This window comes from Ursus maritimus, unplaced genomic scaffold, assembly GCF_017311325.1.
Source record: "Ursus maritimus isolate PB19 unplaced genomic scaffold, ASM1731132v1 scaffold_24, whole genome shotgun sequence".
NCBI classification, from domain to species: Eukaryota; Metazoa; Chordata; class Mammalia; order Carnivora; family Ursidae; genus Ursus; species Ursus maritimus.
The window spans coordinates 39,971,060-39,998,466 of NW_024424897.1; the positions used below are offsets into that span (position 1 = coordinate 39,971,060).

At 36.6% G+C, this 27,407-nt stretch overlaps 4 protein-coding genes across 6 annotated transcripts in view; 3 read left to right on the forward strand and 1 right to left on the reverse strand.

The window, feature by feature from the left end:
• NF1 (neurofibromin 1) overlaps nt 1-27,407 on the reverse strand; it is a 260,661-nt gene that overhangs the window by 45,758 nt on the left and 187,496 nt on the right. The gene's annotated exons all lie outside the window — the stretch shown is intronic.
• EVI2A (ecotropic viral integration site 2A) lies at nt 399-4,710 on the forward strand. Its single transcript, XM_008695365.2, has 2 exons — nt 399-655; nt 3,090-4,710. Exon 2 carries the CDS (start codon nt 3,111-3,113, stop codon nt 3,807-3,809), a length of 699 nt encoding a protein of 232 aa, XP_008693587.1. The 5' UTR covers nt 399-655; nt 3,090-3,110; the 3' UTR covers nt 3,810-4,710.
• EVI2B (ecotropic viral integration site 2B) lies at nt 7,139-16,314 on the forward strand. 2 transcript variants are annotated; one of them, XM_008695366.2, is made up of 2 exons: nt 7,139-7,275; nt 14,594-16,314. In XM_008695366.2, exon 2 carries the CDS (start codon nt 14,609-14,611, stop codon nt 15,971-15,973), a length of 1,365 nt encoding a protein of 454 aa, XP_008693588.1. In that variant the 5' UTR covers nt 7,139-7,275; nt 14,594-14,608; the 3' UTR covers nt 15,974-16,314. The 2 variants fall into 2 exon arrangements, with proteins under 2 accessions (XP_008693588.1, XP_040496959.1); XM_040641025.1 differs by having other exon boundaries at nt 7,166-7,275; nt 14,582-16,314.
• Nucleotides 7,148-26,063, forward strand: OMG (oligodendrocyte myelin glycoprotein). Of its 2 annotated transcripts, none has more exons than XM_008695368.2 (2): nt 7,148-7,275; nt 24,555-26,063. In XM_008695368.2, exon 2 carries the CDS (start codon nt 24,561-24,563, stop codon nt 25,881-25,883), a length of 1,323 nt encoding a protein of 440 aa, XP_008693590.2. In that variant the 5' UTR covers nt 7,148-7,275; nt 24,555-24,560; the 3' UTR covers nt 25,884-26,063. The 2 variants fall into 2 exon arrangements, with proteins under 2 accessions (XP_008693590.2, XP_008693589.2); XM_008695367.2 differs by lacking the exon at nt 7,148-7,275 and adding an exon at nt 22,089-23,721.

Below are 27,407 nucleotides of genomic sequence, written 5' to 3' on the forward strand. Positions count from 1 at the left end.
AGAGTAAACCACATAAAACTTATTCTGTCCCCTATGATCTAAGTTGACTAGATATTTTCTCAAGTCGTTGTTGTAGTTCCACAGTTTGAGATGCTGGTTACATATTTCACTGTTTCTATGATCTGACCAATACCCCAGGTCTCCAAAATCATGTCATCAAATTAAATTTTTAGAGATTTTAACGCTGCAGGAAAAATACCATTCCCTCTTCTTTTGAGGGATATTATCATTCAGAAGCACATCGCAGGCCTATATAATGAGCATAAGGTCAAAAGGCACCGAGCAGAAAACCCTCCCTGCCCTGAAGGCGGGGATTTGTTGTACAAAGCCTCCTGTCATGCCAGTGGCCAACTGGACAAGTTGGGCTTTTTGGTGGTGGTGGTTTTTTTTTTCTTTTCTTTTCTTTTTTTTCCCTGTGACATGTGCTTTAGTTGCAGCAGAAAGGAAATGTGTCATCTGTGGTTTGGTTTTAAAAGTGGAAAGCTAGCCGTACATATCCTTTTTTTTTTTTTTTTTAAACTGCAGATTTACTTTAAGGTTCATATTCTCCAAGTCTATTCTGCTTTAAATTACTTGGAAGCTGTGCTTCAAGACAAGAAAAGAAGTGGCTTATTAAAATCAGGTTATAATCAGATTTTGACCAAGAATTTGTAAGGTAGGTCATATATATTTGGCTTTTCTTACGCCTTTTCACTTATAACTTTGTACAGACTAGTGTTCAAGGAAGTGATTTCAAAGAGGACCTAAGAATCTTACTAACAAAGTAGAATTGTAAGTGATTGAAAATGTATGCTGTTTTTTCTGTCCTATCAAGTAACATTTAAGTTAGAAATGGAAAGATTCATCATCAACATAGTTTTTATCACGATTAGGAAGGATCTGAGTTTAGACTCCACAGTGAATTGAAAAGTTTTATTTAGTATTTAAAAAGTTGAAAAAATAAAGTTCTCATTACTAATTCTTATGCATTATAAATTTTACTGAAAATGACCAGAGATAAATAAAACTTTTGATAACATAACCTGGTCTCCATGGCATAAATTAGGAACGCAGAGACAGTCCTCTACTCTCAGCCATTTATAAGGGCAAGAGAAAGTCTCATTTTGTTAACAGTTTGTTTACTTGGGGATGACAGTACATCTGGCTGAAGACAACAGCGGGCCTATTATCTACCCCGTGGTAAGCACTGCTAAAATGTGTACGAATACCATGACGTATACTACATTGTTAATGAACTAATGTGATAAGAATAACCCACTTTAAATCATTTTAGCATTGAATGAAGAAATCTAGTCTAGTATGAAAGGATGGAAATTACTTGCTAACCCAATTTAAAGTATTTCTCTTTGTGAAAGAATCATAAAGTATACAAAGATGTATGTTATTCAACTTAAAAACTGAAGCTGAACACTATTATATAGAAGTCAGTGTGCAATATCTTTAACTGTCTATTAAGGATCATAATTCAAAAAGTCATCTTAATTCTAGAACACATAAAAGAGGTTTTTTCCTTTACAAAATATCACTTCGGTGGCTAGTTTCCATTTAGCATTGTTTATTATAAGCTACTTTTGTTTGTATAACAACATATCACATTTGTTATTTTCAATTTCTGTATATCCACAGCATACAGATTTTATCCAATGACATATAGCAACTATTTCTAATAAAACCTCGAAACTCAAAAAAAGCATGACTAGCAGCCACATCGGTCTTACTTGGGAAGAGGTTAGAAATTCAGGCTCTCAGGTCCCTTCCTAGACCTACAGAATCAGAATTAAAAAAAACAAACAACAACCACCACCAAAAGACTCCCAGGCACACTCAAGTTTGAGAAGAACTTCTCTAAAATAAAGTTCTTAAACAGGTAATTTCACTATGTAAATCTCAGGGGAATAATGAAGTTTTTGCTTCTATCTAATGCTAACAATAAAATATTCTTACAAAAGTAGCTCAGATGAATAGAATATTACTATAAAAGAGATAACTCGATAATGGGGATAAATCTTTTCTGCTGGTTTATCAGTACCTGCAACAGACAGGCCAGTTCTATTTAAATCTTCAATCACAGGGTGGATAATGAGAATTAGGAACAGACTTGTCCCCTTTTTGTACTGGCTTCCAAAGAGCTTGAAGCCAAAACTAAAATTCACCTTTTTTATTTATATGTTGAGACTTACGATCTGCCTTGACTTCCCACTTCCCATAGTCTAAATCCCCCCAATCCTGATGTTCTCTATTTTACTGTATAATTTATTTTTAAAAAATTGTGTCGAAATAGTCATACAAAAAAATGCTAGGCATAAATGATGACGAAAAAAGTCAGTAACTTTTGTTTAACTTTTGAGATTATTCAGAAGAAATCTGGCATCCCTTTGCTTGTGGAAAGCCACAATAAGTCAGGGGATATATAAGTGAAAAGAGAGAACCACTACATATGATTGCTTTCACAAATACCGGGAGTATATTTCTAAGTACCAGCTTTATTCTAAGCTTCAAGATAAACACCCAAGAAGAGAAAAGAACATCTTGAATTCCTATTTGAAATCCATTTTCCTTTGGTTGCTACACTTCCCCTTTCTCCACTCCAAAACAAAAACCAAGAAAGCCATTTGCATTTTCTTTTCATACAGGAAGCAAAATGCTCAGGGCCACATTTCTCCTTTACTACAAAGAATGGTGACACATTTGCTAGATGGTGGGGAGTTTCTGCGAGAAAGATCCTTAAATGGTTGTGGGGGGGGAGGAATCAAAAAAGCAAAGCAGAAGTATCTGACTCAAAGCTGAAGTTTAGTATGCTTGGGAGGGAGACAACTATATAAAACCAAAGGATTCAGTTTAAAATGATTCACAGTTATTTATAATGCTAACTTCTAGCGTTTAAAAGAATAACAGAAATTAAATTGTTTCTTTATACACAGCCTAACAGGAAAAAAGTCAGTTGAGAAGGAATTCAAACAGGATAACGAGTATTGGGCACAAGTTTGTAGCTCACTTGTAATATATCAGCTGTCCGTCTTTTACCTACAATCACAACCAGGAACAATTATTCTTTCCCAAATTAACAAATTATACTGCTATCCCAACAGATCTCCAGCATATTCACGGACATGGAGCACACAGGACTTCACCTGCATCTTGCCCTTCTGATGACAGCAGTTTTTTCTTGCTCTCCTGGAATAAACGCAAACTATACCCATCTGTGGGCTAACAGTACCACTGTCTGGGATCCAGATATTCCAAATAAGCCGGGCAGAAACCAAAATGAAAACATTAACACAAACCCTACAACTTCTGCAGTAGATAAAGGAGGTAACTCTATAAACAGGACTGAAACAGCAACATCCTCTCAGGTCACATCTTTAACTCCTGTATCGGAACTGGAGCTTTATATACCTTCTGTCGTCAGGAATAGTTCTCCAACAGTACAGAGCACGGAAAACACAACCAAAGGTCACCGTGAAATTTTCAAGAAAGAGGTCTGTGAGGAAAACAACAACAAAATGGCTATGCTAATTTGCTTCGTTATAATTGCAGTGCTTTTTCTTATCTGCACCCTTCTATTTCTCTCAACTGTAGTTCTGGCAAACAAAGTCTCATCTCTCAGACGATCAAAACAAGTGGGCAAGCGTCAGCCTAGAAGCAACGGTGATTTTCTGGCAAGCAGTGGTCTCTGGCCTGCTGAATCAGACACTTGGAAAAGAGCACAGCAGCTCACAGGGCCCAACCTAATGATGCAATCTCCTGGAACACTCATAGCTACAAGGGAAAGAAAAGATGAAGGAGCAACTGAAAAACTCACTAACTAACAGGCGCTTTAGTAAAGAAAAACGCAAAGTAGCAATGAGAAAGTTTATGAAGGAAAAATGAAATCAGTTTGATATTTAGTGCCCACGTGTTGGTCTGGTGGTCTAAATAATTTATTGACATTGCAGCCTTGCAATTTAGAACCAAGCAGGGGAGAAGGGGAGACGTCTGCCCACCTTCTCAATTACTTAAACTGTGTACTTTTGTCCTGACACTGAATATTTTAAAAAGCAAATAACCAAACACCCGAGAATGTGGGGAAGGTTTTAAAGACAGGCTGAAGGAACTGACTGATAGAGGCAGAAAGGGACAATACTTCCTGTTCAGCAACAGTAGTTAGATGATCTTCGTCTGAATGTAATTAAACTTTGAAGAGTTTTAGTGTGTCCTTAGAGGCAAGTGCATGCTTCAACATCTAACAGAAGCCAAATTCCTAATGAGCAGAGTTGAACAGCAGTTTAACGGTACCTTTGCCGAACGTGACACAATCTGTACCAGCTCATATATCAGCACAGCTATAATTTTATGCCAGATGTTTTCATCTTTACGTATGGCACACAGAAGATAGTGTTTTTCTACTATAAATATTTAATTAAAACTTTTAATTTTGTATAATGAATTAAGACTCATTAGAATAAAACTGACTACATATATTTGTATTCCTTTTATTATCTTAGGGAACACACTGTAAAGATCAATAAGAAATAGAGCTTAACTGAAACAGATGAGATTGCAGCCGCAACAGAAGGCCAAGTGTAAACGTAAAGCACATTTTACCGTTTAAATGCAATGTACCTCTCTTCTATAAATACTGCTTACTGGAATATTTATAGCAAATATCCAAAGGGTGACTAATTTTCTGACTTCAAGAGTGCCAAGTGGCCTAATAAATGATCAGTTTTACTTTTTTTTACTATCTTATGTGACATGAGCAAAGGAAAGATGTGTGCATGTTTGCTCTCATCTGGAAAACAGTATACTCCAGGTAATTGTTTAACCTTTCAAGAAATTGGGTTCAAGTAAAATAATGACTTACACTTAAATAAGACTTCTACCTTCAGTTAAATATATTACAAAAGTTGGTTTGAGAGACCTTCCAACTATCTACTAAAATTGATCCAGGGCATACTGATTAAAGACCAAGCTACATTTAAAAATTCTCATCCCTTTTATTGAGCATTTCTTTTGGGCAATATGTTAGCCATTTAAGAAAATATTTTATATATATTTTTTCCAAATATGATCACAATCTTACCCTCCCTTCTAGGTTTGTGATTCTCATCCTAATTGTGGATCGGAATCATCTGAAGAGTTTTTGAAAGTAGTCAATACCTAATTCCCATCCTCTCTTTCTGATTCAGCTGTAATGGGGTAACCTGCAAGCACTAGTAATTTCTGCATTCATTCCCTAAGTGATACTGCTCGTGGTCATCAACATCACTTCTTACGGGTACCATGACTTCAAAGATTTAGGTTATATCTTAAAACGGGAGGGAAAAAAACAAAGCATCAATTTTATGATCAATTTATTACCAATTTGTTAAAAAAATAAATTATAACCATATTATTCCAGATAAAGCTAAGCATCAAAAAAGTAAAAAGGGAAGCAAGAGAACTCATGCTAGTCATGGTGACATCATGTTATCTTTTGAGGGGTAAAAAGGACCAGACTGGCAAGGAAACTGGGCAGAGCTCCCATCTTGTACAAATCAAAAATTTGAGATTGTGTGCTAGAACAAATAGTGATAACGCAAAGCACTCATTGAGTCAAGTGTCATGTATACTTGTCCGAGGAAATTAAAACAAATTAGTGTCCTTTAAAAAGTAAGACACTGGGGCGCCTGGGTGGCACAGCGGTTAAGCGCCTGCCTTCAGCTCAGGGCGTGATCCCGGCGTTCTGGGATCGAGCCCCACATCAGGCTCCTCTGCTGGGAGCCTGCTTCTTCCTCTCCCACTCCCCCTGCTTGTGTTCCCTCTCTTGCTGGCTATCTCTGTTGAATAAATAAATAAAATCTTTAAAAAAAATAAAATAAAATAAAAAGTAAGACATTAACTACGGAAGTACTTTCATATTCAACATACAGGTCAACCATTTTCTGACCAAAAAAAAAAAAAAAGCTTCTACTGCAGGAATATTTAAAATTCACCACTCACTAATTAATACCCTCAGAATGATGCTATCCAATGACAGTTCATGAACAAGCAGAAGTGGTTCCTTTTCAAACCTGACAGTATTTAAACATGATAGATAAGATACATTTTGAGTCCAAATTTTATTTTTGAAAAAGAACACTTTTTGTTTTCTACCCTGGGTGTTATGGTCCACATACTCAATTCAGGGATTTTAAAATAGTGAATCAAAAGTTCACAGAGTAACAGAACAAAAGTTCTGCTTTATAGTAGGACCCCTTTAAAACAAAAACTATTCTTTTTGTACCAAGTTATAAGTACCTTGATGTTAAGAACTAGGTCTCAGTAGTCTACGATCCTCTGCAGGGATCAGGGAAAAGCAAGCAGGGCATGGCTTAATACTCCCCGTAACTACTCTAACAGGTGCTATGCTTGCTAGGCACTTTACATTTATTTAATCCCATAACAAATTTATAAATTAGGAATTATGACCTCCATTTCTCAGATGAGGAAAAAGGCTAGAAGGTGACTTGCCCAAAGAAATTTTTTTATTCAGACTGACTCATTCTCTTTTCGCTATACTTTAACTTATTTAACTCACAACTCCCAATTTATCTTACCTTCCACTGAGAAGTACCTACTCTGTGGGTCATCAAAGAGCTGTGCACTGGAACTCCAAAACCATTTAGTAAAGTACTCGGTCCAAATATTCTAATTATACTTTTACCTGGGCTTTGTCTAAATTATGTACGAGGAATAATGTTAACATACACTGGCTTCCTACTGTGTGTGAGGCATCATCTTATTTAATCTTCGCAGTAATTCAGTAAGAGAAATATTCCTCCAGAGGAGGAAATGATGACTCAAACGTACCGCAACTTGCCTAAGGTGATCGAGTAAACAGAACACATCACTCGGTTCTTACAAAAAGAAATCTCACTTTGGGTAATAACCCAACCAGCAGTTTTTCCTTAGAATATGTAAGTTCCCCTCTAAAGTTCTATTCTAAGTACTTAAATTATATAATCACATTACTAGAGAGTCTCAACTGTTCACTTACTGACATTAATTAAAAGCATTTAAATCATAAAGCCATAAACTGTGTTTCCAAATAAGCTCTGTTAAAGTAGTGCATTTCTTAGTCATTTTGTGGCTTATTGCACTTCCGGAACCAACTATCGATAAACTTCCTTTTTTTTCTACAGAAAGCCTTTCAGTTCGCTACAGGACCATTTTTAATCTGAACTGAACCACCCCTTTTGCTTTCTTAGCCAAATCACCAAAATGTCCAGATAGAACAAGAACTCAGCATTCTGCAAAAACAAGTTAACAGCTGAGGTAAGAAAATTTTCACACAGGCAATCTGGTTTGATCTTTATTTTATATAAAATTTATTTTTAAAACTAAAATGTTGTTAGTGTTTTAAACTTAAACTCTGCTAGTCTAAAGATGTCTATAACAAGTTTTGTAATTTCGTTGCATGGAATTAAAAAATATTCAATGTTGAGCTTGCCTTGAAGAAAAATTTTCAGCTAGGTTTGTATAATGTAGCCCTTTTCAGTTTATTCAATCACAATGGTTAGTCTTAGTTCTGTAATTAAAAGAAATAAACTATAACCCTGGAGGATAAAGCTAAAGGTTACAAGTAAAACTAGAATCCATGGGATATAACTGAATTTACAATCCCCAAATACCAACTGTTAAAAATTCTAACTTGCTTTCTATAAAATTTTCCTATACATAACATAATCCACAGATTTAAATTATTTTTAAATCCCCTTTAGTTTCTATGGTAAAAATGGTCACCTTCACTTAATTAAAAAAAGAAACCAAAGGAGATTAGATGAGGTACTCAATTATCATTATTACCTATGTTTTGTTTTTTACACAAATAGAATTTTATATTTAAGTAATAATGGTTATAGGAAAATAGTATGGCTTATTTTTAAAGCTAAGACAAAACTGTTATGACAAAATGTGCGTACATATATTCATATCATCTACATATTTGTGCAATACCTTATTATCTTAGCTGTTGGTAAACAGTATAAAATAGATACGGGAAAAAACACTCACAGGATAAATAATAGAAAATTGCTAATATGCATACACCATGCCCACTCTGTAAGTAAACTGGGCAGTTACAAAGCAAATATCCTCCAAATAAAAACTGCAAAGAGTTTAGTTTACATAGACTCGTAATATCACAGAATATAAATTCATAGTGGGTGATATTCTATTTCAACATTTCATAAATATTTATAACTTTCCTTTATAGAAGTCCACTTCGGATTTTTTCTAAGTAACTATTACATAAGTGAGAAAATAAATTTTTTTTTTTTTTTAAAGATTTTATTTATTTATTTGACAGAGAGAGACAGCCAGCGAGAGAGGGAACACAAGCAGGGGGAGTGGGAGAGGAAGAAGCAGGCTCATAGCGGAGGAGCCTGATGTGGGGCTCGATCCCAGAGCACCGGGATCACGCCCTGAGCCGAAGGCAGACGCTTAACGACTGTGCCACCCAGGCGCCCCAGAAAATAAATATTTTTATCTCTTTTTTAGATAAGACTCGTCTCTATGTATTTTTAAAGGATCAGTTCAAAATTTAGAGTGTAGTAGTAGCTGCGTTTTTCAACTAATTCCTATATAACTCTACTTAGGAAATTATGAATTCTGAATAAGTTCAAATTTGTTAAATACGTATCTGATGCCTTTCAATGTCTGATCTTTAAAAGTCATCTCAAATATGATAGCTTATAGGCTAACCATTTAAAACTCCCACAACTATTTTCATAGAATCAGAGGCATAACCTGGTTTTCTGGTAGTTTTTCTCCTACCCCTTACTCAAGACTGCCTCCAAAAGTTATTTACATATCTGTTCCCAGAGAGCTCACATCTCCCTCCTTCACAGAGCATTCCTGCTTCATAATTTTACTACGAAAGGCAGTGCAGCATGTTTAGTGTCATGTAACAGAAGGAAAGGGGTCTGGTGCACGCTTGACATGATTTCTTTATCACTGCCTCTATTTACAACTCTGACACTGGCAAGTTACTCCACATCTCTGTGTCTCAGTCTCTTTATCTGTAAGATGAAGGTACCACCACCATGTTTGTTAAAATAGGACACTACCTAACATCTAGTGGGTACTTGGTAAATGGTAACTATTATTATTGATAAAAGTCACCAAATACTTCCAATTAGAGTTCAAGGTTAGTCTCCCTTTCTACTCCTCCTCAACTTTACAGAATTGCTGTTTTCTTCTTTTTATGATTTACTAACTTAACCAGTTGGAGATAAATCATGACTACATTTTAATCTATTATATCTATATTGTAACTTATTAAATGAAAATAGTAATAATATCAAAGTCCTAATAATTGAGGTATTATTTTTTATACTGCTACCTATACTTGCCTTTTTATTTAGGATATGCTCTCCAAATCTCCTTGATTCTCTTTAAATGACATGTCTTATCATATCCAACTTAACAGAATCAATTTTAACTGTACTCTTTAATACTTATGCATCATATTTATGAGAACCTGTCTAATACATGAGGACTCTTACCTTCACTGTAAGATGCTTAGTTAAAACACAGCTGATGTTTTCCTTCCTCTTTTAAAACATTTTTAAATAGTCAAGAAAAGCCGAAGGACCAAAATCACAGATTTAGACCTCAAAGTGCCAACCTATAATAATGAGCAAAATAATGCCATACGAAGGTGAACAAATGTGGGATTTGCCTGAACAGCAGACTAAGGGATTTCTAGAAAAATGCTATATAGAACGTGCATGGGTTCTTTAGAATAATTAGCAGTTATGTTCTGAATAGTGCCAGGAAAAAATAAAAAAAAAGAGAATCTTAAGAATACTTAGAACAGATAGGAGAACCTCAAATGAAAGCCTAGTGAGTATGAGAAGACGGGTGAGTCGAGTCCTCCATCGTGGGAAGACAGCTCTTCCTTGCTGCTTCCCTGTGCCCACAAATCCAGTCCAGCGACAGAGAGCAGTACTTTGTGGTGCTTTCTTCCACCCCCTTCAATCTTCTCCCCCAACTTCTAATTTTGCCCACTTGAAATAATCTACCTTAATTTCTTGCTAATCACATAACTACCATTTTTTCTTCAGCTTTTCACTAACTTTCAATACCTTCTCTAGGCCACTGACCTTCCCCTTTTCCGTTTATTTGCTGCTTACTCTAATTTCTGCTTTATTTTTCTCTTTGGTGTTATTTTTTACTTCTTTGCACTCCCTTTTCATTTCATTTTATCTGGCATTTTCTCCTTTTTACTTGCCCCATATGGTTCTTTCTTTCTACCTTCTCTTCCCGAAGAAGCAAGGTTGGTACTTCAGGTTCACATGGTGTATATATTTAAAAATATATGTGTTAAAAAATATATATATGTTAACTAACTTTCTCCACTGCTAATAACGCTGGCCTCATTTCTCTGAGTTAGAAAAAGTCAGTTTCTTCACTATTATGCTCCCTATTTATTCCTCTTTTAAATCCTGCTCTTTCTTTTCTGGACTGTTCTGATCTGCTGTAGTAGAAATCTAACAGATTCTAGTATTGTGATTTGGAGACCCCAGGAGGGTAGACAGCTAACTGAAGAGTGGGGAAGAAGTGAGAGGACAGGTTAAAAAAAAAAAAAAATGGATAGGTTTTTATATTATTGTAACCCTTAAATGACAAGTAGAAAAATCTCATATACTGAAGGTTTTATTATCTTCCTATTGACAAAAGAGTTTATGAACCTACCAAAACTGATCTTACAAACTAAAATGGTTTATAACTATGTTCCTGTTCAGGGTCTTTCCTTCTCTAGTGCCTTTTTTAGCGAATTGAAAAGAGGAACTATGTGGGTTTTTAAAAAAATTTTAAGCGAAGTCACAAAAGAGGAAACATTCTTGGCTGAAGACAATTCATGGCCTATATTTTCTGTTGCTTTGGATGACATTTTTAAAAAACTAAAGTGAAACTCTAAAGAATAACTTTTGGGGGTGGTGGAAATCTGTAAGAATAGCAAGTGGGAACTGCACACAGATAACCATCTAGAGATGATTCAAATCCCCACATTTATGCCAGAAGTTTAGATTTTTTTCCCTATGAAATGTTTTACAAAATGGATAACAATCATAATATAATAACTTAGATTTCATCTTCTCTGCTTACATTCTGGCAGAGGTATTAATAAATAGTGAAAAAGTGAAATGGAAAGGAACCATAAGCCAATACAGGTTAGGTGTTTCCTGAGCTCCTAACATATATGGCACTTAGCTGTAAAGGAATCAAAACCCCTGAGGTGGTTTAGGGAGTAGAAAGAGCACATGCTTGTTAATCACATGGTCCTGGGTACAAATTCCTAATCTGTGATATAATACATATAAAAGTGATAGAACACTAGGCAAAGTCTTTTTTTTTTTTTTTTTGGAAGATTTATTTATTTGACAGACAGTGAAAGAGAGCACAAGCAGGAAGAGTGGCAGGCAGACGGAGAGGGAGAAGCAGGTTCCTGGCTGAGCGGGGAGCCTGATGCAGGACTCAATCCCAGGACCCTGGGATCATGACCTGAGCAGACACTTAACCGGCAGTGCCAGCCAGCACCCATGGCAAACTCTTAATGCATGTGACTTTGTCTCTTTATCTGTAAGTCAAGGATTCCTTCATCTCTCTCATAGTCCTTTAAAGGTTAAATGAAGTAAAGTTACATAAAACACCAGGGACTGTACGGTACAGAATATGGTCTAGATTAACTTTTTGTTTCTTTTCTGCCTACTTCAAGGTTCTCATTTGAATGGGTGGGGATAATAAAATGTGCAAAGTTAAAAGTAATTAAAAAATGACACATTTAAGAGAATAACGGTGTGAGTATGGTAGAACCATGAATAATTATCTAAGGAACCATAAAGACAACAAGAACTAGGCGGGTTCAGGGAATGGCTGATCTCTCTGGGCTGTGGTCAATCACAGAGAACTTGGTTTAAGAAGAATTTAAACTGAGGTCTGACCAACGAGGACCGGTTCAGACAAGAAAAGAGGATGAGTTTGGGGGTGGGGAACACACCCAGAGGGTGAGAAACAGTGTAACTAAAAGTGTCTATTTAGGGAAAAAAAGCATGTGTCTAGAAAGTACTTAAGATGGGAAGAGGTGCATTTGGCTGAATGAGAAGTTTCAGTCTTGAGACATGAGTCAGGACTGGTAAACTCAATCCAGAAGGAAGAAAACTCAGTTTAGAATTTTTGTCTTGACAGCAAGAGGGAACCCATAAATAAGGGAGCAGTAACCTGATTATAATGCTTTTCAGAAGATTAATTCATCAGCAATGTGCAGGAAAGTTTAAATGAGAACATTTTTAAATCTAGGCCTGAAGTATTGGAAAGAAAATAAAGAGACCATACAGGGGGAATAAATTACACGCCCTCTCCTGAAATGGGGTAATTTACCATCACTGTGTACAAAGTGGTAGAGGAATAAGCAATAAACTACTCAAATATGCTGGAAAGTCTATTTATTGGTAAAACTTGAGGGCACTCCTCTTCTGTTATTGCCCTTTGCATAGAACATCAAATCTCTCTCACATTGGACTAGGAATCCTAGAACAAGTATAGTTTCTAATCATATTTACCAAGATCTAATACCCTGAGATGGTCCTTTCCTTAATGTTAAGAAATAGCCAACCTAACGTTAAGAAATAACTAAACAGTCATCATTGTGTTTAACAATATACAAAACAGTGTAGCACACTTATTGCTGAAAACTGTCTGGTGTAACTCCGCACCTTAGAGAGAAGGCAGCTGAGAAGAGGAGAGATGAAACGACCAGTTCTCACGCTCAGATGCAGAGCTACGCGCTGGAAGAACTGGCACTTGTTCCTCACGTTTTAGCATCTATCACATCCCACACAAAGCCCTGCCTGCCGAACTTACACACGTGCCTTCTCTTCCCATGTCCATATGTTGCTCCCCTGATTGCAATACTTCGTTTGCTTAATTCCTTCTTACAGATCTTTCCAGACTCAGTTCAAGTTTTACTTCTCTGAGAAACCTTTCCTGAAAGCCTCACAGGCTGCGATGGTTCCTCTGTGCATCTCTTGCATACCTTTAGGAGAAAACTTACTAAACTATTATAATTACTTACTGCTTGTTTCCACCACTAGAAACTTTTTTTTTGGGGGGGGGGTGTATCTCTTAAACCTAGAACAGGCCTGACACAAAGACAGTGTACATCGATTAATGAATGAAAGAGGCAGTGGGACAACTTTACCAACTGGACAGAACTGACTCAACCAAGTTCAAAGATCACTTAGGATTCTGAATTGAACTGACTACTTTAAGAGTATGAGATCCTAGGGGTGCCTGGGCAGCTCAGTTGGCTAAGTGTCAGACTCTTGATATAGCCTCAGGTCGTGATCTCAGGGTCAGGAGGTCAGGCCCCACGTTGAGCTCCACATCTGGCTCTGTGCTCAGCACCTAGTCTGCTTGAGATTCTCTCCGTCTGCTTCTGTCCTTCCCCCTACTCATGGCTCAAACTATGTAAACTCTTAAAAAAAAAAGATAAGAGAGAGTACGAGATCCTACCATAAAGACACAGTGCTATGCTGATGATGCTGTAGAGACCACTAACACAAGAGACCCTCTGCAGGAAACTCTTTAACGAAGGTAGCGCCATATGAAAATAAAGAGGAGTCCGTTTTGACATGAAGATGAATTCTGTTTTAAATATGTTAGGGGCACCTGGGTGGCTCAGTCATTAAGCGTCTGCCTTTGGCTCAGGGCGTGATCCCAGGATCTTGGGATCGAGCCCCGCATTGGGCTCCTGCTCCGCTGGGAGCCTGCTTCTCCCTCTCCCACTCCCCCTGCTTGTGTTCCTTCTCTCACTGGCTCTCTCTCTCTCTGTCATAAATAAAATTTTTAAAAATGAATATGTTAAATTTGCAGACAGTAGGACATATACACGGAAATGTCCACCACGACATCATGTAAATGGAATGGAATTAAGGAGATTTAGGCTGGATGTGCAGGTTTGGGAGTTAAGGCATACAAGTGAGAACTGAAATTGTATAGAACCAGGATCAGAGAAAAGTAGCTAAAAGTCAGGACTGAATATCAAGTACCCATATTTAAGAGAAAAACAGGAGCTAGTGACTAACATGAAGGAAGACTATCACAAAGAGCTATCTGAGTAGTAGTAAAGGCACAGTCAATAGCATCGAATGTCATCAAGAGAGGGAGGGAAAAAAAGGATAAAGACAACACTGCTGGATCAGGTAATAGATGATTACTGGTGTCTTTCAAAGCAATAGGATCAGTGTATTTCTAGTAGTGAGGAAGAAAAGAATAGAGAGCACATGGAACCAGCACCCAGAGCCTATGTATTTCAGAAGTATGACTGTAAAATGAAGGACTGTAATGTAATAAAGCAGGGGGGCAGCAGGGCCAAGTACAGATCTTATGAAAGAATTAAGAGAGACTCCTGCCTATGAGGTCCAAACGTTGTATGGTTAAGTTAGGATATATTCAAGAGTTATTTACACTACCGTGTATCAAGTCTAAATTAGAAACAATAAGTACTTATTAAGTACCTACCTACTTTGTGCCAGACACCAAATAATAACTGGTCTTTCTTTCTTTCATTATAAAACCACTGGTAAAGAGGAAACATTCTGAAATGGATCCCAAATATTTCATCTTAGTTTTGTTTTGTGGACACATCAGTGATACATTTTCCTCAGACACAGAAGCAATTACAACAGAGAAGCAACCACAGTCTACTTTATTCAGATCATCAAGGCCACATAATTCAGCTAATTCTCAAAACACAACAGGGAATCCTATAAGGCAACCAACACAACTCAACCATGTTTCTCCTGCACAACCAATACCAACTGCCAACGTTGCTGCTGGGCAAACACCACCAGTTGCCTATGCTTCTTCTGAAAAACCAGCAGCACACACTTCTGCTGGGCAACCATTTGCATATAACGTCACCAGCCAACCAGTACCAACGGACAGTACCTCCTCCCAACAAACAGCAGTACCCGTGTTTACTTCTGCTGGACAACTACCACCAACTGCCCATACTTCTACCAAACAACTGCCACCATTTGTCTATGCTTCCACTCAACAACCACCATCATCATCCTCTTCTAGAAAACCAATACCACCTGTTCATAATCCATCTATACAACCAACACCAAGTGTCAAAAGCTCACCTAGGATGACTCCAGGATTCATCCTAGAAACTACCAGTAGCAAAAATATCTCACACGCAACCAATTCTAATTCAATAGCGGCCATATTAATTGGTGTAATTCTGACTTCTATGTTGGTATCTATAATCATAATTGTACTATGGAAATGCTTGAGAAAACCAGTTTTAAATGATCAGAATTGGGCAGGCAGGTCTCCCTTTGCTGATGGTGAAACCCCTGACATATATATGGATAACATTAGAGAAAATGAAGCACCCACAAAACGTACATCAATTGTTTCACTTATGCCTTGGAAACCAAGCAGAAGCACACTCTTAGCAGATGACTTGGAAATTAAGTTGTTTGACTCAAATGAACACATTGAAGATTCCAACAACCCCAAAACAGAGAAAATAAAAGATCAAGTAAATGGTACATCAGAGGAGAGTCCTGGTGGATCAACGGTTGGCACTGCTGTTTCTTCTTCAGATGATGCAGATCTGCTTCCACCACCTCCCCCACTTCTCGATTTGGAAGTACAGGAGAGTAACCAATGTGACGAACCCACAATGACAATTCTATCTCCTCTTCCAAATGATTCCACCAATCTCCCCCCGCCTCTGGACTGTCTCAATCAAGTCTGTGAAGATCATAATTCTGAGTTACAACAAACATTTCCACCCCCACCTGACTCACTTAACTTACCCCTGGCACCAGAAGATTTCATGAAAAACCAGGAAGAGTCCAACAATGAGATCCAGTGTCAGGAGTTCTCTATTCCTCCTGATTCTGATCAAGATCACAGTGAATACTTGCCACCCCCACCCGAGGAACTGTTATAAATATTCTAACTTGCTTTTTAGCTGACTTTCCATCTTTCTTATGGAACTCCATCATTTGTTTTTCTTTATGTGATGATGGCAACTCATAGCCAATTTTGATTTTTATTCAGGAACTACCTGAAATCTGCTCAAAGCCCATGTGCATAAGTGGAACTTATTTTTAAAAAATGATACAACAGTGATCTGGCTATTGTACCTAACTTTAATGTATAGTACATTTTACATATGTATGTAAATAACTTAACCATTTTGGAAGCAAGCAATCTACATACATTTAATACCACCTAATAGATATTTTTTTCCCCTAAAAAGCTGTGTATAAAGTTACCTTGAATAAATAACATTTTGTTTCTTCCATTCCAAAGTTGGAGGTGGGCGGGGGGGGAGAATGAGAAATTAATACATGCTCCAAATTTTAAACCAAACTTTTAAATTAATTTAAAATTAAATTTAAAATTAAATTTAAAATTAAATTTAAAATTAAATTTAAATTAAATTAAATTTTAAATTAAATTTAAATTTAAATTTAAATACCTCAAGTATTAAATAAATATTCCAGGTTTGTGGGGATGAGAAACTAAAATGTATGTTTGAGAATACAAAAATTTCCTTTTAGCTCTCACTGGAAACAGTAAAGCAAATCTGCTAAAACATCAAAGGGTGGGGTGCTGGATTGGGGATATCTACTCTGAAAAAACAGGAGCACGCACCATAAACTGTAGACATTTTCCTATCTTGTTGGGAGAGCACAATTTTTTTTTTTTTTTAAGATTTTATTTATTTATTCGACAGAGATAGAGACAGCCAGCGAGAGAGGGAACACAAGCAGGGGGAGTGGGAGAGGAAGAAGCAGGCTCACAGCAGAGGAGCCTGACGTGGGGCTCAATCCCAGAACGCCGGGATCACGCCCTGAGCCGAAGGCAGACGCTTAACCACTGTGCCACCCAGGCGCCCCGGGAGAGCACAATTTTTAAACCTAGCCTCTTTAAAGAATTTCTTCTTTCTATGGCTCAAGCACCCTAACAAAAGAAATCTTATAAAGGAAAACAAAACAAAACAAAACAAAACCACATACACTAAGCCACACCTCTATGGCTTCATTCCAAATTTGAATGATTTTTCCAAGAAAAACAGACTTATCAAATACAGATGGTTCTCAACTTTCACTACTTTCTGACACTGAACATTTAAATTCTTAAACTTCCATTCCTATGCAGAATTTCATCTTTCCTTCATTACCTGATAAGTGATGAGTCTGAGTTATCAGAGTAGGGGTGGGCCCAATCTTTGTCAGAGTCCATATGGCCAGCGATCCTTGGCTATGCTTGTGGGGGTGCCAGCCTGCCAGCCTGCAAAAGCACTTCTTTGCCCAACAAGCATGCAGTCTTTCTCCTTACCCTACACTAACTCCCAAGGGAAATCTCGCTCATAATGAAATGTGGTGGTCTTGTTGGTAGTTTAACCTTGAAGAACCCCTCATAGTTCTGGGGTTTTTCAGAACAAAATATAGTATTTATTTGCAGCACTGGAGTTCAAGAAACTAACAAAGCTCCATCTTTAATAAAAACGAACAAGCTTTTGGACACTGAAATTTTATCTACAATGTTTCCCTTTAAATCTTTTAAACCATCCCTTACTGATGATTAACCCTTCTTATCTGTAGAAACACTTCCTTGAACTTATTTTTGCTGATGTTTTTTCCTGAAGCATGTTTCTTGTCCTGTTATATTGGTTCTCTGTCTTCTACGTTAAAATGTTTCTTTCATGTTGTTTCTCAAACGTAGTAGCACTGTTAAGGTTTATTTACCCAGCAGCCATCAGGAGTGTAAGAACTTCCTAGTCATCTTCTGAACTCTAAGTATTCTAGTTCGCTTACGTAAGGTACGTTTAAGACTTTGCTGCACTTTAAGCCATAGTAACCCTCCTCATTTTACGTGTAAGATGGTTCCCTAAAGAGGCTCTTTTCCACACTTTTGCTCTTCTTTCTCATCACCTTCTTTTCTGATCTCTTGAAGGATGGGTGCTGGGAAATATAGGGGAAGTACCAACTCTTAGAGATAAATCAGGAGTTGATGACCTGGTTATAGTCTGATTTCTGCAAAACCTACACGCAGCTTTTTTCCTTCTGTTCTTTGTATAACCGAAGAACAGACTTAGTGTCAGCAGCTAGTCTTTGGGTTGTGTGTGTGTGTGTTAATTCTCTGCCAGGGGGAGAAAAGAATTCCCATTTACTGCATGCAATTTTTCCTCACTGAGGTCAGTGGAAGCTGAGCGGCCAAACAGTGGCAACCCTTGCTTAATCAGCAGAAAGAAATGCAAGCTAATAAAAGAAATATAGGAGAGAAGAAAATGCTAGAACAAAGAAAAACCTACAAAAAAGATGAAAGAACCGGGATCCAGAGTATTAGAGAAAGTTTCCTTCATAATTATGGCAAAAGGACAAGGCACAAGGGAATACAAAGTAGACTGGATTACCGCACAGCAGTGGTGCTCTTAGCAGATCAGCATTAACCAGATTCAGAAACAACCCTGAAGACCATCTAGTTCAATTCCTTTTATTTGTTAACTGCTGAGAAAATAGGCCGGAAGAGAGCAGCGACTTTCTTAGTAGTGGTACTAAAAGTTGAGTTTCTTCCCCGACTCCTGGTGCGGCATACTTTTCACTTATATAGGCCCAAAGAGCACCTACTTCATGCACTGCAACAGGCATAGACATAGACATAGACATAGAGATCATACGTGTATTCTGTTTGGGGTTGGTAATGGGGGACACAATGACCTGACCTGTAATTGTTATTACCTAGTTCTAATCAAAAAAGTAAAGTACAAAATATCTCGGTACCTAGAATTAAAGCATTATAATAATCACGTACTGTGATACTGATACATGATGAGTTGAATCGAATGGAAAGTCCAGAAATAGACTCAAATTTCCAACCAGTAGAAAAAACTATGGGGACAATTGGACAGACATTTGGAAAAAGATAAAATTGGATCCATACTTCACACTACATTAGAATAAACACCAAAGAGACCAGAGATCTAAATATAAAACATAAAATTACACAAGTAACAGAAGAAAATATCAGAATTCCTTTATAATCTGGAAGTGAGGAAAACCTTCCTGAGACTTAAAATCTAGAAGGAATAAAAAGGAAAATCCAAACTATATAAAAAAGCTTTTAAATGTCAAACAAAACAAAACAAAACAAACTCTACCACAATAAAGTCAGAGGTAAACCGGAAATAAAGGGAAAATGGAAAAAAACTGCAACTCTAAGGCAAAGGGCTAATATCTCTAAATTTTAAAAAATCCTATTTAGGGGGATGGTAAGACCCACAACAGAATAGAAAAAATGTGCAAAACATAAGACAGTGAAAGAAGAAAGAATTTAAATGGTTCCTAAAAACATTAAGATGTACAACCTAATAAAAGAGATGTATTTAAAATTACATTGAGATACTCTTTCCTATCAGATTGATATAAATCCAAAAGTTCCACAACAAAGTGTATGGTGAGGTGATACACAATTGACTTCCCGATACACTGTGGCTGGTGTGGACTACACACAGAAGAATTTTTAATATCCAGAAAAGTTCCAAATGAATCTACCCTTTTACTCAGCAATCCTATTTTTAGGAAACTTTTTCAAAGATTCATTGGACAAAATATGAAATTACTTAGGTGCAAGGGTACTCACTGGCATTATTTGTAATAGCAAAAGTCTGGAAACAACCCAGATGTCCATCAATAGGGACTGGTTGAATAAACCATGGTACAATCCCAAATGGAGTCCTATGCATTGTGAAATGAATGTGAAACATCCCTATATGCTGATGTAGAATGATCTTCAAGATATATTCAGGAAAAAAAAGAACAAGATGTGTAAACAGTAGGGGCGACTGGGTGGTTCAGTCAGTTAAGTGTCGGACTCTTGGTTTCGGCTTGGCTTGTGATCTCAGGGTCCTGGGATTGAACCCTGTGTTAAGCCTGCATCAGGTTCTGTGCTCAGCATGGAGTCCGCTTGTCCCTCTCCCTCCCTCTCTGCTATCTGCGCTCTCTCTTTCAAATTAATAAAATCTTTTTTTTTTAAGGATGTGTAACAGTATATTTAGTATGCAGCCCTTAATATAAGAAAAGGGAATAAGAACGTGTAATACATACATATTTTTGTATGTTTGCAAAAAAAAAAAAGAAAAAAGAAAGAAAAGAAATACTGTTAAAATACAACCAAATGCTAATACAAATAGTCACCAGTAAGAGGAAGAGTGGAATAGGGTGAAGGGGATAGAGAAGCAAGATTTCTCTGAATATACCTTGTTACATATTTTTGACTGAAGCAGTCTCTAAAAACTGATAACTGAAACTAATGAAACTAGCTTCATGTAAAGTTGGTGATATAAACATATAGAAAATACCTTACTTCAAGTTGCATTTGAGCACAGAATTGACTACACATCCCTTAGTGAAATATATTCTAAGAACAAATAGAGCTGCAAAGAAATCTTAAATTTTATTCAGTAGTCTGTAATCTGATTGTAGCAATACTGGCATTATTCTTAAACTATTGCACGATGTTACAAATAAACAATTACGTTAATGCTGTTAGGAACCATTTATAGGAATGGGGAATAGAGGAACAAATTAAATGTTTACAAGGAAGCAAAAAGATAAATCCAGATGAACAAATAACTGAATTTTGGCAACAAGCCAATATGAGGGAAAAAAAGGAATGGGAGGTCAGACAAGAAACTAATCCACCTGGGCTTTGACCCAATAATTTCTATCTTGTCAGTTCGTCCATGGTATTAAATACTTTGTTCAGTATTCTTAATCATTTTCAGTAGGAATTTCAATCTGAATAGCCAACTATATTACTAAAAACAGAAAATATAATACTTTTTCTCTCAAGCATGACAAATGTTATGAACTTAAGAAATAAAGACAAACTATACACTTGTCATGACAAGCACTGAGTAGTGTACAGAATTGTAGAACCACTATTTTGTAGACCTGAAACTAATAGAACACTGTATGTTAACTATACTGGAATTAAAATTAAAAAGCTTAATGAAAAAATAAAATAAAACGGGAATCATTTTAAGGNAAAAAAAAAAAAAAAAAAAAAAAGACAAACTGATTAGGTTTCCAAACTGTTGATTACCATGGGACAGTTGTCCCTGGCAGGCAATCTGTTATACCTTTCACAATGTTGGGGTAATATATCTTAGGACAGTGTGTTTCACAAAAGAATATGTAAATGAATGTACTGTTAGTCTAGAATATAATAATTGCCTAAACAGCTGTAATTCCTGACTTGACAGGCTTATCTAAAATGCAATGTGTCTGAAATAATATCTAATACCGAAAATAAGTTGTAACAAACACTTAAGCCTATACAAAATTATTTTTTGAGTAATAATGACATACTATTATTTTATTTCATGAGAATTTCTTTTTTTTTTAAGGTTTTATTTATTTATTTGAGAGAGAGAGAGAGAGATAGCGACAGAGAGCACGAGCTGAGAGTGGGGAGAGGGAGAAGCAGGCTCCCCACCGAGCAGGACCCTGGGATCATGACCTGAGCCAAAGGCAGATGTTTAATCCACTGAGGCACGCAGGTGCCCCTATTTCATGAGAATTTCTAAAAGCATAAGGACAAATTGTTACAATTCCAATACAATAAAATGTTTCCCCTCTTTCTGAGAATTTTATGATGATCTCTGAATAACAGGAAGCAATTAGTACGTCCCCAAACTTGAAATGAGAAATGCTGTCACTACGACTGTATCGGAATTTTCTATTATAAACCACAGAACCTAATCTCAATAAAGCCTAACCCCAAATTCATCTGAATCTGTAAGTTAATGAAATTAGTTCTTGGTTTCAAAAAAAAAAAGTACTGGTAAGTATAATGGAACTGGGTAACTCCACTTCCACATTGATGTAATGAGACATCCTAAAATTACAACAGAGGTTTAAGTGTTGGTAAACTGACCTTCAATCACATCCCTTGATGTATAATAGTATAAACAGGAGCTAAAATATAAGAAATCTAAATGTCAAAACAATCATTCCCTATTTCCACAACAATATTGCTGAATGTAGTATTTTTAACACATTGCTTTTAAGCACTAAGACTGATGACTGGTTTCTGAAATCCATAGAAAGACTTATTAAGAGTTCAAGGCTGAATTCTCAAAGTAAAGTGGGAATAAAGCACCTAATCAATAATAAATTTCTAACACTGCAGACTTTTAAAATGCGGATACTTTTCGAGGAACGTTAATTTTATACAAAAGGTGACTCCTAGAGTATAGTTTCTTTTCTAAGAAAATAAATTTCAAATTTTAATACAATAAATTCTATTTGGGGTAAAATCTGGAGCAAAATAATGGCAAATATAATTTAGAGAAAAACAAAGGATTAACAACAAGGCATAAGGAGATTTTCTTTACATGGGATGTGTTAATAATTGCTGGTTTTTTAAACAGTAAAAATTTGGTAATGAAAATGCCATGATTTTATCTGCCTTCTTTTCGAAGGTAAACTGGTTATTCTGGAAATTAGATTTGAGTTTTAACAGATTATTTACACAATCAATCCACTAAAAAGTGAGGCAAAAGTTACTATAAATCTGGTCACATTTTATAAAACTCATGACCAAAGTTCTGCCTTTGAAATTAATGCTTCATGCAATTTAAAAACTGTCAATTGGTTTCTCAGTAAGACCAAATGTGAAACATTCTGAAGAAATCACCTAAAATTGATGCTATTATTTTTAAAACACAGAATCAAATAAATGGCCCTCCTACAGCATCAAAGATGTCTCTGGAGAAAACAATTTGTATACCCACTCACTGAACAAGTAAGTTGCATGGAGAAAGAAAATCCTTCACCTAAAAGACATAAAATAAAACACATCTGAGCAGATAAATTTAATTAAAAGCATATGATGCTCATTTAAAAATGAAGTCTTGCTTGTGTGTAGTCTGGCTAAACGATCCTTTGTTTCAGAAAGATAAAGACAAAATAACCATATGGAAGTACTTCAGTACTTCTGAAAAAGAAAGATGAAGATTTAAGTGGTTGATAAATTTGAAAAGCTCATTATATGTAATAATCACTATGTTGGGGGAGCACATGAAAATGAAACAGACAGTATTATGCTATTTTAAAAAGTGACATGACAATTGAACCATTTTAGAAGAACATGAAAAGGCAGGAGTTAAAAATAGTTAAATTAACATCTTAGAAAACCATCCACAGGGAAGGTCAAATTCATTTTCAACATTTTTCAATGTGTAAAAAGAATAAGGAGTAGAGGCTTTAAAAAGAACCACAAATTCTTCGTGAGGCAATGTTCGAATGTAGAACATAAGCTCCGACAAATACACAAAAATGAGGAAGGGCCAGTCTAACGTGCACGAGGCACGACATCCTACAGCAAATCGGAGATATAGAGGTATGCTCAGTGCTGTAAATTTAAAAAAATATTTTTGGGGTCCATTTTGTTGCGTGTGCACCTCTTGCAATAAATTTGAGTCAGCACCAATGACAGCTCTGCAGTCCTCCTATGTGGTGCTGATCAGGTGGTTGCAGAGCTTCGGCTCACAGCAACACAATGCAGCTGAGCAGGCGAGCACAGCCCACAGCCAGAAGCGGTTCCCACTCTCCAGAACAAGGCGACCTTTAAGCTTAAGTTTCCGGGAGAAAATGAGATGCTGCTGCTGAAGACGACCCTATGGTAAGCTGTTATTTAGATCAGTAAAAGATTGACTTTGGGATTTTTCCCCCCCTTTTTTAAAGAAAAAGTCAATGTGAGGACTGAATATATATTCAGAAGCAAGTGCATGCACCAGAAATTTGCTGCAGTGTCAGTAGAGGGGTTTCTTTTTTAATATTCATTCACTTTGTGAATGTCCACATTGCTTTCTTTTAGCATCGGCACTGAAATATACAGAAAAAAATCACTATAAAATGCGAGGTTTAAGGGTATGGTGTTGGTCTGAATTTTTCAAGTGCCTTAAAATGTTTTACCAGGATATATTTTTCCTAAAAAGACAAAGATAAATTTCAAAGTATTGTTTTAATATTTAAATAAAATCTTACTCTACACACACATTGACTATTACATTACTGCAGAGATTTAAAAAAAAAAAACAAAAAACAAAACAGACTCGACAGCCATTTTTTCCTATCTGAGTAAGAAAGGATATTATCAAAAATAGTAATAGCTTAAGATTCTGACTCTTTATTTGCAGAGAATGCCATTTTGTAATGTAAAGGCTCTAGGAAGATAAATAAGAAAGACTATGGTGAAAGAAGGGAGAAGAGAAGGGAGAAAATGCAGAAGCAAGTAGGGGGAGAGAGTCCCTCTCTACCACATAGCCCCAGTTGAAGGATTAAGCATTTGGACTATAAATGAAGGGGAGCTTTGTTAGTTTAATCACTGGAACAATTATAAAAGGACTCAACAACAAGGAGGTTTATTGAAAATTTTGCCTAATGCTAACTGACCCATGCAGATGCCTAATTGTGTTTGCATATTAAAAGAAGGGTATATCTGTTTGTTTCCAGGCTTTGATGGAATATCAGATATTGAAAATGTCTCCCAGCTTGTTCATCCTTCTGTTTCTCACACCTGGTATTTTATGCATTTGTCCTCTCCAATGTATATGCACAGAGAGGCACAGGCATGTGGACTGTTCAGGCAGAAACTTGACTACATTACCATCTGGACTGCAAGAGAATATTATCCATTTAAATCTGTCTTATAACCATTTTACTGATCTTCATAACCAGTTAACCCAATACACCAATCTGAGGACCCTGGACATTTCAAACAACAGGCTCGAAAGCCTGCCTGCTCAGTTACCTCGGTCCCTCTGGAATATGTCTGCTGCTAACAACAACATTAAACTGCTTGACAAATCTGATACTGCTTATCAGTGGAACCTTAAATTTCTGGATGTTTCTAAGAATATGCTGGAAAAAGTTGTCCTCATTAAAAATACACTAAGAAGTCTTGAGGTTCTCAACCTCAGTAGTAACAAACTTTGGACAGTTCCAACCAATATGCCCTCCAAACTACATATCGTGGACCTGTCTAACAATTCCTTGACACAAATCCTTCCAGGAACATTAATAAACCTGACCAATCTCACACATCTTTACCTGCACAATAATAAGTTCACATTCATTCCAGATCAAGCTTTTGACCAACTCTTTCAGTTGCAAGAGATAACCCTTTACAATAACAGGTGGCCATGTGACCACAAACAAAACATTACTTACTTATTGAAGTGGATGATGGAAACAAAAGCCCATGTGATAGGGACTCCCTGTTCTAGCCAAATATCATCTTTGAAGGAACATAACATATATCCCACACCTCCTGGATTTACCTCAAGCTTGTTCACTGTAAGTGGGATGCAGACAGTGGACACCATTAACTCTCTGAGTATGGTAACTCAACCCAAAGTGACCAAAACACCCAAACAATATCGAACAAAGGAAACAACGTTTGGTGCCACCCTAAGCAAAGACACCACCTTTGCTAGCACTGACAAGGCTTTTGTGCCCTACCCAGAAGAGACATCCATAGAAACCATCAATTCACATGAAGCAGCAGCTGCAACTCTAACTATTCATCTCCAAGATGGAATGGTTACAAACACAAGCCTCACTAGCTCAACAAAATCATCCCCAACACCCATGACCCTAAGTATTACTAGTGGCATGCCAAATAATTTCTCTGAAATGCCTCAACAAAGCACAACCCTTAACTTACGGAGGGAAGAGACAACCACAAATGTAAAGACTCGCTTACCTTCTGTGGCAAGTGCTTGGAAAGTAAATGCTTCATTTCTCTTAATGCTCAATGCTGTGGTCATGCTGGCTGTTTGAGGGTCTGCATTTTTTGAAACTAACGACAGAACTCTTCCCTGATGTACAGTTGGGAAAATATGCCCCTATCTAACCAGTGATTCAAGCTATCTAAGTATTCAAGAAAGCCAGTCTTACATTTCTGACTGATGTAAATGAAGTAACTTGTCTTAAATAAAAGAAGTGCACAATGTCTTGGTACTTGCTGCTATTTCACTGTCTTAATTAAGTAAAACTAATGAGTATCTTTCTTTTTAAAGAAATGTTTTTCTTTTTAAGGCTTCAATTTATTGCACAAAATATAAAGCATCTAAACTTTAATATGTATTTTATGTATGTTTACACTGTCAAACATCTGGGAAAAAAAATAAAAGGTCTATGCTCATAACTGTGTCATTTGGCTTTCTAGTCAAACCAACTTAATCTATTCAGTAGAATCAAAATGACCTAACCATTTCTGTTCTGGGTACCTTGGTAAAGATCTTTATGGTAAATGAAATGTTGGAGGCATCCAAGGATTTTGCCATTAAAGTATAACTATGGTTGCCATCCCATGAATGGTTATGTCACATCATTCTTTTACACACAAGCCATAATTGTTTTAAATCTAAATGATGTCCTGCTTCTGAGGAACTCTTGGCTACTTTACAGATTATATAATGGACAAAAGCTCTTCAAAAAGCTAGAAGACACTAGGCTTTGCATTTTAATAAGGAAAGCTTAATGGCCTTGTTTTTTTGCATTTAAGAAAAGTATTGGAAACACAATAAAAAGTTTGGCTTTAAAGATATGCAAAGGAACCGTTTTAGTGCATTTTTAATAGACCATTTATTAATGGAAAATTTAAATATTTACACAATTAAAAGTCTTCTACATGCAAGAGAGGGAAATTTATCTTTTGCACGTCAGATGTCAGAAGCTGACTTACGTAAATTAAAAACAGGATTAGTGCCAGGATAAAATCCTGGGGGTCTAAGAAACATGGGCACTACTAAGGAAGAGACAGGAAAAGGCAAGGGGGGGGGGGAAGGAAGGGATTCATCTCTACAACCAGGCAATGAGCCCAATACAACACACAACAGGACTAAATTGGGCATAGGACGGATCTTACCATTCCACATCAAACTGCACTGGGACATAACTAGAAGAAAATGGAGACCTTCCCACAAATACAAAAGTAAGCCACCTTATGAATTAGAGACGAACGTAAGTAAAGGCCAAGAGTCCAAAAAAAGAAGCCCTGAAACAAGACTAGATTAAAATGCAAGAGAGCAAAACCGAAACAGGTGGGCCACAAAAATGAGGTATGTAATTTGTGAGACCCAAGGAAGAATCTATTTCAAGCAATTCCCAGAGTTGGGAAAGAGTCCAGAAAGAAACTTTTATGCTCCTTCCTGAGACATTTTAAAATAAGATAAGTCTTCTTTCCAGGCCTGGGAACATTTCTATTCAGAGAGAGAGAAAAGTAATAACTCTCTAATGTGCTCTTTTTTTTTTTTTTTTTTAAAGGACCAGGCTTATGGGAAAATTACTGTTAAACTTCAA